General features: G+C 34.8%; 1 protein-coding gene across 3 annotated transcripts in view; it reads left to right on the top strand.

Moving 5' to 3' along the window:
- IPO11 (importin 11) overlaps nt 1-14,031 on the top strand; it is a 203,399-nt gene that overhangs the window by 138,587 nt on the left and 50,781 nt on the right. For all 3 annotated transcript variants that reach the window (XM_027519916.1, XM_027519917.1, XM_027519919.1), the window contains exon 27: nt 1,199-1,320. In XM_027519916.1, the coding sequence (XP_027375717.1) occupies nt 1,199-1,320 (122 nt within the window). The remainder of the gene's footprint in view (nt 1-1,198; nt 1,321-14,031) is intronic.

The raw sequence follows: 14,031 nt of genomic DNA, 5'->3' as shown, positions 1-14,031 counted from the left end.
GATTCTTAAACCTTAGTTTCAGGTTGGACACCTCCACTTTCATCTCCTGTTCTACCTTGACTTTTTGGTAGTACTACGCAAAGATAGGAAGTCATTGAAAGGAATGTAATGTTAAAACTGGGAACTATATTTGAACTAGTAGTTCTTGCAGTAATCGACAGATGTCACTGTGTTTCTCTGAATAATTTTAAATAACTTTGAGTTCACTGTGGCATCTTAGGACACAGCACACCGTTTGGGGAGCTCAAGTATAAATGATTGTCTTGAACTAGTAAGTGTTCACTTGACTGTTTATTATCTTTTAAACTGTTGGAAAAAAAGTATTGAAGCATTTCTTGGAAAAATGTAGAAGCACAAAAGTAGGAAAGTATGGGAACTCAAGGTTGATCTTATGTTACCAAAATCTGTGAAGTACAGATTTTGGTATTAAATGCACTTTTTAAAAGGTGTGAGAAGTGTACAAATGTTTATAAGCAAACCTGAGACCCGCTTCCAATCTACACAGTGAGTATACTTGGTCGTGTTTCATTATATAGATTCTACCTATGCATTAGTTAGGGTTCTTCAGCAAAACAGAGCCAGTTCTGTGTGTATGTAGAGAGATGGAGAGAATATACACACATACAGTTGCGCACACATGAGAAGCGGACATGGATATTAAAGGAATTGGCTCATATGGTTGATTGCAAGGATTAGCAATTTCTAATTTTGTGGGGCAGGCTGAAAATAAAAACTTGGGCAGGATTTCTGTGTTACATTCTTGAGACAGGGTTTCTTCTATTTATAGGAAACCTTAGTTTTTTCTCAAGGCTTTCATCTGATTGAATGACACTGTACTCACATTATCTAGGGTAATCTACTTAATGTCAGCTCATTGCAAATGTAATCATATCTGCAAAATACTTTCATGGCAGCATCTAGACTAGCATTTGACCAAACAAGTGGACCCTTAGCCTAGATAAGTTGAACAAGTCTATTTGGCACTCAATTAATTGGCTCTCAAGATTAATTAGATTCCATTTCTGATTTTGCTCATTTTTTTCCCCCAGCTCACAGGTTGCCCCACATTCTTGTATTCCAATTCTGTGGTTTGTTGGAATTGTACTTTAACCTTTTTTATGAGGCTTTTGCCTTTAACAGTACTTATAAGTAAAGAGCATTTCAAATATTTTGAGATGCCTCCTGGTCTTTTTTTCAGATGGACCAGCTTTTGGGAAATATGATTGAAATGTGGGTTGATCGCATGGACAATATTACCCAGCCTGAAAGAAGAAAACTTTCAGCCTTGGCTTTGCTTTCTCTTCTGCCATCTGATAATAGGTGAGGAAATGTTTACTTAAAATTTGTTTTGTTAAAGCATCAAAGAAGTATTAGCACTGTTTTGGCTATTGGTATTGCTGTGTATTGCTGGGCAGTGCTGTTTTATGCATATGTATGCTAATTTTTTTAGTTGATAACCAACCAGGTGTTGATCTGGATCTAAAAAGGTGGGAATGGTGGGCATTACAGTTTAATTTGTTGGTGTTCATTTTACCAATTTATTTCATTTTTGTCTGAATTCCCATTTTAAAAAATAACCAAATTTTATTAGATCTAATTTTAGGTCCTTGTTTTATATAAATATATTAAATAAATAATATTTCAATGTCAGTAACACTTCATAAAGTGTATTATCCTCCTAGTAATTCAGTAGTTTGTTACATAATTGTTAATTTTGGATTATCTCTAAAGAAGCTTACAAGTTATTTTTTTCTCCTTATATAGATGAAGTCATTATATTATGTTTTCCAAACTTTATTAAAATCCTCATTTCCATAAAGCAAATACAAAATGCTTTGATTTGGGACATTTAAAGAAGAGTAATTTTTTTTTTTTTCTTTTTTGCCTTTATCCCTGTCTTTGTTTGGCATTATATTTCTTTTTGGGGTATTTTTAATTTTAGAAGTATAAAAGCAGGCCTTAAGACTTCATGTTGTAGGAGAAGAATAATATACTAGATTTTTTTGTCTTAGAGAATTTTTATAGTACCTGTATCCTAGTGATAAATTAGTGAAATAAGTGCAGTTAGCTTTAGAAAATCTTTTTAAAAATTTATTATTATTTCTGGTATAGTAGTTTGAATTAAGAACACAGATGATTATTTAGTCCTCACATCATAATAATATCATATGCTATTGTATGTTATTATAAAAATAGATAATAATCTTTGAGCCCTTTTACTGTTACCCGAAAACTGGGTTTACCTCTTGGTGAGTGTCCAGCCAAAAGATACAACCAAGTCAAAGACTGGGAGAATGAAGGATTTAGTACTTGAAACAAGTAAGGCGAGTACCAGGGATCTTTCCCAGTGCAGTGTCTCCATGAACAGCAACTTTTGGGAAGCTTTAAGCTCTCGGTACATGCATAATTATGAAGGGGCATGGGTAGTCCACAGAGTCCAAGCTTTGGTTGATTGAAGTCACGAGGGTCGGTAAAGATGAACATCATCATTTCTTAGTTTCCAGTTGATCAGGAGGTTTAATGCCTGGGAAGTTTAAATTCTGCAAAACTGCTCGGGAAAGTGCTTCATACTATTCTTTACTGTTGAAACAGACCTGTGAGTTTTTACAGCTGATTTGTTATGTTTGCTACTTCTCTTGCTTGATAGCAGTTTGTTCTTTTGTTCCCTTAAAATCATTATTATTAAATCCTTCTCAGTGTTATGCATTGTAGCCAGGCTTAGATTACAAAATGGCATAGGCCAAAAATGGCTTCTCTTATATCAAGAAAGCCATGCCTCATTCTGTTTCTCTAGGGACCCCCTACCTTACATGCTTGTTATATTACCATTTGCCTTATATTTCGCTAAGTACTTTACATTTATGTCTCATTTAATCTTTAAACAGTCCTGAGTTAAAGACATAATTGTCTTGTTTTTATAGAGCAAAGAAATAACTTAAAAATGTTAAATAACTTGCTTAGGGTCTGGTAAGTGGCATGTCAAAGGGAAGATTCTGACCTTGGGCGGTTGATGCCAGAGCTTGCTCTTTTAACTCCCAGGTGGATGTACACAAGGGCAATGTTATTTCCTCTCTGAGAAACTGAGTGGCGTCTTACTTATTTTTGGAAGCCACATTGAAGCTACCAACATTTTAACTTACTGGTCTTGCCCTTCTTTTTAGTAGAAAAACAGTGACTAGAGATTTAACAGGCCTTTAAAGTGGAGATGTTAAAGAACCTGTTCTTTGGCAGTAATCAACACTTGGTAAACGTTTGCTCAGTAAATTAATGAATGGAAAAAAAACTAAGGTTGATAGAGTATGTTAGAGTGTTCTCTAACATAAAGTACTGAGATTAAGAGAAAACTTGAAATGACACAGGTTAAAAGATGAGAAAGTTACCTACTTGTATCTAAAGCATATTTGTTTTACTATTTTTGATATTACAGTTGACTTCAGTTTTTAATTTTTAAAAAAAAATTTCAATAATATTTTTGATATGTAAGTTGTGAGTATAGTTGACTTCTCTAAAGAAAATAAAAAAGGCTTCTGTTAAGGTTAAAGAAAAGTTAGACTGGGGCCTATGTCAATTTACATAAATTACGGGGCAGGATTTTTTTAAGGCTTGAATTTCTCTTAAACATTAATTTTTTTAATTTAAAAATATGATATCGGGCTTCCTGATGGCTCAGTGGTAAAGAACCTGCCTGCTAATGCAGGGGACACAGGTTCAGTCCCTGGGTCTGGAGGATCCCCTGGAGAAGGAAATGGCAACCCACTCCAGTATTCTTGCCTGGAAATTCCATGGATAGAGGAGCCTGGCAGGCTATAGTCCATGGGGTTGCAAAGAGTCAGACACTACTTAGTGACAGAACACAGCACAGTAATCTATAATGGAAAAGAATCTGAAAAACAATATATAATCACTTTGTTATACACCAGAAGCTAATACAACATTGTAAATTAACTATACTTCAATAGAAAAAATAAACTTTAAAAATATAAAAAAGTAATTAAAAATTGTGAGGAAATATCTTTCTGAATAGGAAAATCAGATCTTATTTTTGTTTTTAAAATGAAGTATTGAAAAGTCTATTGAGTGGTTGTGAATTCACATCATTTTAAGGGTACCTAGAAAGTCTTAAAATAATGTGGTAATAGAATTCTAAAGAATAAAGACTTAACTTTATAGTCCTTGATGGATTAGTGACTAAAGAAGCAGTGATAAATACAGGAAATGTGTCCATTTGAAAACCAAACAAAACAACTTAATTGCTCTAAAAATTTGCCACATTATCATTGGCCCATGACATAGCTTTGGAAAATTTAGGTTCAAGTGCTGTAGTGGAAGGGAATGTTGACAGACTGTCAGCAGTTTTATCATTTCCCGTTATAACCTTTCTTCTGTTGGGTTGGCCAAAAACTTCCTTTGAGTTTTTCTGCATGGAAAAATTTTTTGGCCAACCCAATACTTAAAACTACATAGTTGATGGAGTTTGAGGAAAATTTTCCCCATTTCATGTCCCCAGTGATATTTTCTTGTTAGTCTCGCATATAATAGTAATTTCTTCTCCTGTGTTTCTTTTAGGCTTTGCAGTGTAACATTTCCTTTGCCTGAAATAAGCAGATCTAGAGAATAATGTGTTGATGATGATATTTTGAATCAGGATACATTGGGAAATGTTATTTTCTTCTTTATTATAACGGATTTCCACATGCAAGAAATAACACTATTCTAAAGCAGGGTTTCTCAACCACAGTACTTTTGACTGTTTGGACCCAGATGATTATTTGATACTGGGGCTGTACTGTGCATTTCAGGCTATTTAGCAGCATCTGTGGCCTCTACCCACTAGATGATGGTAGAATCACTGATCTGAAGAATGCTCTTTGGGAAGCTATTTAAGCTGTCTTTTACCATGATCCACTACCTCTGATTCAGATATTTGGCAAAGACTTTAGGCTTAGGACCACACTCAAATTCTAGCACCACTGGTCACTAATGACCATAGCCAAATAACTTCCTGAGCCTAAGTTACCTGGTTTTGAAATGAGGATACTAATAGTATCTTCCTGATGAGAGTATTATAAAGATTAAATGAGTTTACGTATTAAGGTCACACAGTCTAGATAAATGAAGTTAGCTGTTTTTGTTTTATCCCTTTCCTCCTCTCTCTCAACCGTTCATCCATTTCCTGCAGTATAAGTTCTAAAAGATTAAGTCTTTTTGTGTACCTGTAATCTTAAATTCAGGGCATTTTCAGTATATTGACTATTTATAAAACTGTTAATTCATTAAAAATATGTTAACCACGTATGTCATACGTATATCACCTTCAGCTTAATGACCTTTTGTATTCTGTAGTATTCTTTCTGCGTTGTTACTAACTTAAAAATATACAATTTTGTCTTTGCCTTTGCCTTTTAGTATATCTTTTAGGCATTTTTAGTGTATCTTCTTGGTTGCCTTCTGAATATAGTACAGTCTTTGTTTTGGTAGTTGTGTGATACAACTATCTTGTGTCCTTTTTGTTTTTTATAACTGGAGTGATTCCAAGTTTGAATTTTTCCATTTCTTAAAGTCTATATTATTTATGCACAAAGGCAGTAATATTTTCTTCCGCTAACTTTTATATGAAAATAACGTTATTTACATACAGCTCTTCTGAAGTTCTTGTCCAAAGACATAGATTAAATAAAAGATTTTTTCATAGAGGAAAATGAGAGTAATCAACCTTTCCTTTGGCTCTATTCTCTGAAATAGCAATTCATTCTCTAACTTTGGAGACATACTTTTATAATGTAGTTCTAAGAATTTCAGATGTATATAAGTGTTCTCTGAGATCAAATGTTTTAAGAATTTATTTATTTTTTTTTTAAGATTTAAGAAACTTACCCATGAGGAATGTTTTTCTTAAGCTAGTTGAATAATTCAAAAAAAGATTGACAAAGCAGCAGGGTTTTTAGGTATGATGGCTTGCTTTCCAGGAGAAATTGCCTTATAATAAAGTCCTCTGGGTATCAGATTTACTAGACATGCTTGGATTGGTCATTTAGTATCTCTCCATAGTTCTCTTTTATCTCAAGAATAGTATAAATAAAATATCAGTATTTGGAAATTTATTATTCTGTACAAATTTTTTTAAAATTTTATTTTATTTTTAAACTTTACAATATTGTATTAGTTTTGCCAAATATTGAAATGAATCTGCCACAGGTATACCTGTGTTCCCCATCCTGAACCTTCCTCCCTCCTCCCTCCCCATACCCTCCCTCTGGGTCGTCCCAGTGCACCAGCCCCAGGCATCCAGTATCGTGCATCGAACCTGGACTGGCGACTTGTTTCATACATGATATTATACATGTTTCAATGCCATTCTCCCAAATCTCCCCACCCTCTCCCTCTCCCACAGAGTCCATAAGACTGATCTATACATCAGTGTCTCTTTTGCTGTCTCGTACACAGGGTTATTGTTACCATCTTTCTAAATTCCATATATATATGCGTTAGTATACTGTATTGGTGTTTTTCTTTCTGGCTTACTTCACTCTGTATAATAGGCTCCAGTTTCATCCATCTCATTAGAACTGATTCAAATGTATTCTTTTTAATGGCTGAGTAATACTATAATTTTCTAAACTAATTTACAACTTTTAAAACAAGATAGTAGTTCCAAAGAGTAATACTTTGGTATAGTTTCAGTTCAGTTCAGTTGCTCAGTTGTGTCCGACTCTTTGTGACCCCACGAACCACAGCACATCAGGCCTCCCTGTCCATCACCAACTCCCGAAGTTTACCCAAACTCATATCCATTGAGTCAGTGATGCCATCTAACCGTCTCATCCTCTGTCGTTCCCTTCTTCTCCTGCCTTCAATCTTTCCCAACATCAGGGTCTTTTCAAATGAGTCAGCTCTTCACATGAGGTGGCCAAAGTATTGGAATTTCAGCTTCAACATCAGTCCTTCCAATGAACACCCAGGACTGATCTCCTTTAGAATGGACTGGTTGGATCTGCTTGCAGTCCAAGGGACTCTCAAGAGTCTTCTCCAACACCACAGCTCGAAAGTATCAATTCTTCGGTGGTCAGTTTTCTTTATAGTCCAACTCTCACATCCGTACATAACTACTGGAAAAACCATAGCCTTGACTAGACAGACCTTTGTTGACAAAGTAGTGTTTAAATATAGTTAAATAAAAGGCAGTTTAAAATTTTTGAAATTGTGGATGTGTTGTTTTATCAGAATTGTGTTTGGTTTAAACTGACCATTCCTAAGTGAGTATTTAATGTGAGAAAGTTTTATTTTCTTCCTTTAAAATAGGATGCATTTTAACTTCTAGGTCATGCATTCTTATTTAGCATTTTATAGTATTTTCTTTTATCAGTAAATTCTTAACCTAATAGTTTAGTGGGTTTTCTACAGTAAAAACTAGTTCTCATTTTTTTTTTATATCTTTCACAAGAAAAATGTCTTAGAAGCACCTCGTGTGTGTGTGTGTGTGGTAACAGCTTATTAGGATATAATTCAGTTCACCCATTTAAAGTGTACAATTCAGTAGTTTTTAGTATATACATGGAGTTGTGCATCCATCACCACAGTCAGTTTTAGAGCATTTTGTCATTTCCAAAGGAGCCATGTACTGTTTTTCTTTAATATTTTTCTCTTTATTTTTTAAATTATGAAAGTATGATAACACCTTTACAGGAGACTTGGAAAATACAGAACAAAGTTACAGATAGTTCCATTATATAATTATTTTTTTGATAAATTAAAATTTTTAGTTGGAGTTTCAATATCAGACTCTCAAAAATTAATAGAATGAATATGCAGAGAAGTGCAGGGATATAGTAGACCTGAAAATCACCATGAACCAATTCAACATAATTAAATTTATACAATTTCACACAGTAGTAGGATACAAATTATAGTCAAGTTCCCATAGACTATAAACTAGGAGACACTGGAAGATATCCAGCAAGTTAAAGCAAGTTGCAAAAGTTTCAGGAGCCAGGTACTCTTCAGCAGTCCTTATCACTCATTCCTTTCCCCAGCCAACCACTAATCTACTTTCGCCATGGAGGTTTGCCTATTCTGGACATTTCCTGCAAATGGAATCAGACAATATGTGGTCTTTTGTGACTGACTTCTTTAAACTAGCATATTTTCAAAGTTTACACGTTGTGACAGGTATCAGTATTTTCTTTTTGTTGCTAAATCATAGTCTTCTGTATGAATATACCGCATTTTGTTTCTTTTTTTTTTTTCTTTTAAATTTTATTTTATTTTTAAACTTTACATAATTGTATTAGTTTGGCCAAATATCAAAATGAATCCGCCACAGGCATACATGTGTTCCCCATCCTGAACCCTCGCATTTTGTTTCTGCAGTCATCAAATGATGGACATGTGAGCTGTTTCTACCTTTGGGCTCTTGTGAATAATGCTGCGATTATTTGCACACAAGTTTTTGTGTAGATACTTATCATTTTTCTTGGGGATTCCTGGGTTGTATAGCCATTCTGTTTAACTTTTTAAGAAACTATCAAGCTGTTTTCAAGTTAGTTATATCATTTTATATTCCCATCAGCATTGTATAAGGATTCTAGTTTCTGCATACCCTTAGCAGCACATATTATTCTTTATTTCTGATTATAGCCATACTGGTTGGTATGAAGTGGTATCTAATTGTGGTAGGAATCTTTTTGAAATAGTTCTGCTATACCATTACTCACCTTTGGGAAGCTTGCTTGACACAACATCTTTTGACAATTGATTGATTACTATGTGCTAATTTGGGGGTTCCTGAAAATCATCATTAAACATATGTCTTAGTGTTTTGAGAATCTTACTCCCCAGTTTCTGTTACCTTTTAATTGTGATTCTGGGCAAGCTATTTGAATTCTTTACATTTGTTTCTTCATTTTTAAAATGAGGTTAATAGTATCTCTTTTGTAGACATCCTTTGGTAAAGGTTAAGTGAGATAATTAAAAACTCACTGGTTATTATTAGGTTTTTTGTATAATGTTACTTGCTTCTATATGTTAGACATAAAGAACTCAATAGATATTACTTGCTGGTATTATTGCTACAGTAGCTGCTATAGTTATTACTAGATTACATTTCATTCTGTATAAAAAAAAACATAGGTTTTATGTTTAGAAAAACTGATATATTCTACCAAAGGCAGCTTGTTCTTCAATTAGTATCATTTTTTCAGTATCAGATTGGTGCTGCTGCATAGTATTGCCCTTTTCATAGAGGCACTGAAATATTCTGTCCATGTACTGACAAAATTACTCTCCTGGGATTTAGCTGTTATTAAAGTAGTAAGTAATCTATTGTTCTGTGGGAGTTGGATTTCTGGTATGTTGCCGGTCTTTCTGTTCTTCCAGCTGAATTTAAAGTCAGTCAGTGCATAGACCCTGCCTGAGTTGTTTTTCTCCAATGGTGGTTTTGTTTGACGTTTTCATATAATAAGAGTATTATTTACAAGGAATGTTGCACTTTGATAATTTAGAGAATTCAAAGGAAATTTGGTTATACTACACTACAAAAAGCTGGCTTTGTAAATTCAGGATCCTAAACACTTAAGGTCCAAGAAATGCAGCCTTTTCCTCTGCTCCATTTCCATGGGCAGAGAGGAACAGAAAGCTGACAAGTTTGCTGTGCCCAGACAGAAAAGGAAATCTTGTGTGATTGATATTCACATAGATTAGGACCAACAGATTTCGGTCCTTGTTTTGAACAGAATGCCTACTTTTAAAACTCTCCGTTTGCTTTTACTTTATACTTATCAGAGCGATTTTAATGGCAATGTAGTTCTTTTGCAGTTGTTTTTGATTGTCTAAAGAACTACAGGGAAAGAAATGGAGAGCAGGAAATTACAGTAATCGCTAGTGTCTTTGGGAATTTTACTCCTTAATAGACATATTTCTTTTTACCTTTATGATTGTTGTAATCAGCCTAGTTTGTTTTAATTTGAAATAACCTGTCTAAATTTCCCTGTGATTAAAATATAGTGCAATGCTGCAGGGTCTTAAGAGAATCACAGAAATATGTTACTTACTGCTTATGGCATTTTCCCCCTGTGTTAGTATATTTGTTTGGTTAGGTCTTAGAAGTGGTCAAATAGTGAGATTTATCCAGATAATTGCAGTGATTATATGTGTTTGGGAAACAGCAGAGGCATTCATGTTATTGTAATCACAGTTATATCAGCTTTTAAAAAAATATGCAGTTGGTGAATTTGGCTTGAATTATGTTATTGATTAAAATATATACTGAAAATCTGTATATAAAAAACTGTATTAACTAAGTATTATGTGAATACAGAGGACTTTTAGGCATAGACATTACCATTGAGAAATTGATAGTTCTAATTAGGTGGTGGTTTAGTCGCTATGTCGTGTCAGGCTCTTGTGACCCCACGGACTCTAGTCTGCCAGGCTCCTCTCTTCATGGGATTCTTCAGGTGGGAATACTGGAATGGGTTGCCATTTCCTTCTGCAGGGGATCTTCCTGACCCAGGAATCAAACCTTGGTCTCCTGCCTTTCATGCAGATTCTTTACCAACTGAGCTCTGAGGGAAGATGACAGTTCTAGTTAGGGGAGTATGTAAAAGAGTGGTAAACTTGAAGGGCTGGTAGCTTGTACCAGGATATTTGACAAGCACAGCGTGAGTGTTAACATCACACGCCAGCGGAGTTTGAAAGGTAAGTTTTGTGTACTTTGTGGCAGTAGAAGCTTTGTACTTGACATCTGACCTGTGTATGAAGAGGCTAGATCTTGATGTGGATATCCTGGCAAGAGTTTGAGGTATTAGGGGCATGCTTATCTATAGAGCAAAGATCTAGTAACAGAGGAAAATATTAGGTAACATCAGATTGGTTCAGATCATTTCAGTCTATGAGGAACAACCCCTCTGTGATGCAGCTTTTCATGTTTTTATTTTTTGATTAGATTGTGCAGTGTATCTTTCAGTAACAGAAGCTGGGAGGTGTAGACAAGATGATTTAGGAAGATGAACAGTTGGTGCCATTAATGCATGTTCACTGAGTAGTTTTGTGGAAAAAAGAGGTAGATTATCAATATCTGGGTTTGGTGATTTAAAAAAATTTATTGTCATTTATAAAACTTTTCAAAGCTGAATGTTAACTTGTTCTTCTGATCAGTCCTTTGAAAACCCAATGTTTCTCCCCACCCAGAAGTTTGGCACATTTGGAGGTATTTTGAAGTGTTTCTGTCCTTCCACCTTAGAATTTGAATGGAAATAGTCCATTTTGGTTTTCATTTCCAATACAAATTCATTGTACCCTTGAAACGTATAGCAGAACTAAAGTGCCCCTACCTTCCTATCAGATATCAAGCCTGTGATACTGATACAGCAGACATTCAGCAGTATTTTTGAAGTTTCTTTCATGTGTTAGGGCAACATGCTGTGCGTTCAGTTTACACATTATTGTTCAGTTCAACCTGGCATCTTAGGAAAACAACTACTTATGTCTTCTGTCTCCTGTCCTAACTGCTTAGGGAAGTTCCTGAGTGCTTATGACTTTTAAATGACATTTAAAAAAAAAGAAAACTGATTGACTGAATGGTTTTTCAGTTTTTGGTGGGGCACACCATGTGGCATGCAGGATCTTAGTTCCCTTACCAGGGATCGAACCCATACCTCCTGCAGTGGAAGCGCAGAGTCTTAACTACTGGACCACCAGGGAAGTGGGTGGTGGTTGTTCAGTGGCTAAGTCACGTCTGACTCTTAGTGACCTTCACAATTAACATCATGAATGAGAAGCAGGTAGACACCATGTACTGCTAAGATGTGATATTTCAAGAATATATCACTTATGTAATATTCCAACCAGGGAAGATTAATCTGGATCTAACCATGAGGAAATGTCAGACAAATCCAAATGAGGAACATTCTGGGAGAGAGTTGGTCTTCCCTGGTGTCTCAGATGGGAAAGAAATCTGCCTGCAATGCAGAAGAAGCAGGAGACCTGGGTTCCATCCCTGAGTCAGGAAGATCCCCTGGAGAAAGGAGTGGCAACCCATCCAGTATTCATGCCTGGAGAATCCTCATGGACAAAGGAGCCTGGTGGGCTACAGTCCATGGGGTTGCAAAGAATTGGACATGACTGAGCGACTAACACTTTTCACGTTTACATGTCATGAGAGTCTTCATGAGGAAATGAAGACCCAAAGAAACCATTAAACCTGTGTATTTTTACACCAAGTTTGGTGAAGAGTCATGGGAAGATATGTAGGGTAAAGGGTATGAGATAAGTATGTATAATAAACCAGGGGGAAATTTGCAAGTCCTCTTTGTTTGGGTTCTTCTGAGTCCTCTTATCTTTGAAGATAAAGGGTGCTCCCTTCCTCCCAGTATAGGAAGGGCATTTCTCACTGGAGGGTTTAATGACTTGTTTCAGGGGACAAGGGCAAGGAGTACGGGGCTGTGGCTGGAGGTGATAGAGATCAGAAGGAGAACTTTGTGCTTATGCTGTTTGCTCAGTCTCCTTCAGCTTAAAGTAGTCAGTATGCCAGGGTGCCGTATCTTGTGGAAGCATGTCCTAAACCCCATCGTAATTCTTTAAATTACGTGACATAATTGAAAAAAATTCTCTATGTTATTCAAAATATGAAAAAAATGAACTTGAAAAACCTAGCTCTTGTTTCATCTTTACGTCTAATTCATGACATTTCCCTGTCATTTAGCTTTTTGGTTGCTGTTTTCTAATTTCTTTAACTATAAAATAGTAATAGCAATAGAGTCCGCAAGAGATAGTTGTGAGATTTGTAAATCATTTTGATAAAGATTGTCTCTAGAGTGCACTTCTGATTTTTTATTGTAAAAGAAATACTGAGTTATACAAAATATTAATATGGAAATGATTCATATTATTATCTGAAGTAATTGTCTTGCTATGAAAAAGCTGCTTTAGTATCAAAGGGAGTTATAGTATAAAATTATACATATTACTACTGATATTTTAATCACACTGTCAGGGTATTAGTAATATTAATAAGTCAGAATTAGAAAGCCTAAGCAGTCAGATTTTTGGAAAATTAATGACTAAACAGTACATAATATATACGATGTATAGTCAGTGCTTTAAATCCTTACTTTAAAGAATTACATTATACACAGATGTGTTTTATAAATAATTCAGACTAATTTAGATGTATATATAGTGAAAAGTCATTAAAGGGTCTCTTTCATCAAAGATTACCTTTGTCAGTGATTTGGTATACAAATTACCATTTTCCAGCTCAAGGCATATTCCTTAATATATTAAGGTACTTATTGGTGATATTCAGTACTTTTTATGTGCTTTTTTTTTTTTAATCAAGAAAGGAGGGCACAGAGGAGCAGCCTTTATGTTCATCATTCTAAATTACTTGTTTTGCTACCTATTTTTTTTAAGGAATAAAACAAAATTAAAGTCTCTATTGTATACTCAGAATAATAGAAATATAAATATTCTGTGCATTTAAAAAATTCACAGAAGTTACATTACTCTATTTATATCTTATTTCAACTTGTTTTTTCCATTTGATAGCTATTTGTAGTTGATGTATACAGAGTTTGTTCATTCTGAATATTTAAATAATACATATTTTTAAAAATGCTTATTTTAAAGATGAAATATTTAGGTTTGTGCATTGGGAAAACTCAGATTAACTGCCTTCTGAAAAAATAAGTTCCTGAGATTTCCTTTTAGCAAACTTTTGAAACACAGATAACATGACTTCCTGTCTCTCAGTTTCCTGTATCCATGACAACCTGTGTTTTACACACCGAGTGTGGAGGAACTAATGTGAAGAGTGGTGTTTCCTGAGCAAATTGTGACTTTAAAAAAAAAAGGTGGAGGGGTGGAGGTCAACAGTGCCACAAAAGAAATGCAGCCTAGAAATGTCGTTCTTCAGATTTAGAAAGAAAACCGTTGCTTGAATCAGCCGAGTGTTAATAATATGAATTTCCTGTTCTTGGTAAGATTATTTATTTAAATATGAACTTTTAGCTGAAACAAGAAATAATTCGACTTGTA

The sequence above is a fragment of the Bos indicus x Bos taurus genome, chromosome 20, assembly GCF_003369695.1.
Source record: "Bos indicus x Bos taurus breed Angus x Brahman F1 hybrid chromosome 20, Bos_hybrid_MaternalHap_v2.0, whole genome shotgun sequence".
In the NCBI taxonomy this organism is placed as follows: domain Eukaryota; kingdom Metazoa; phylum Chordata; class Mammalia; order Artiodactyla; family Bovidae; genus Bos; species Bos indicus x Bos taurus.
Note: the sequence above shows the minus strand (reverse complement) of the source record. Positions and strands in the feature narration are given on the sequence as shown.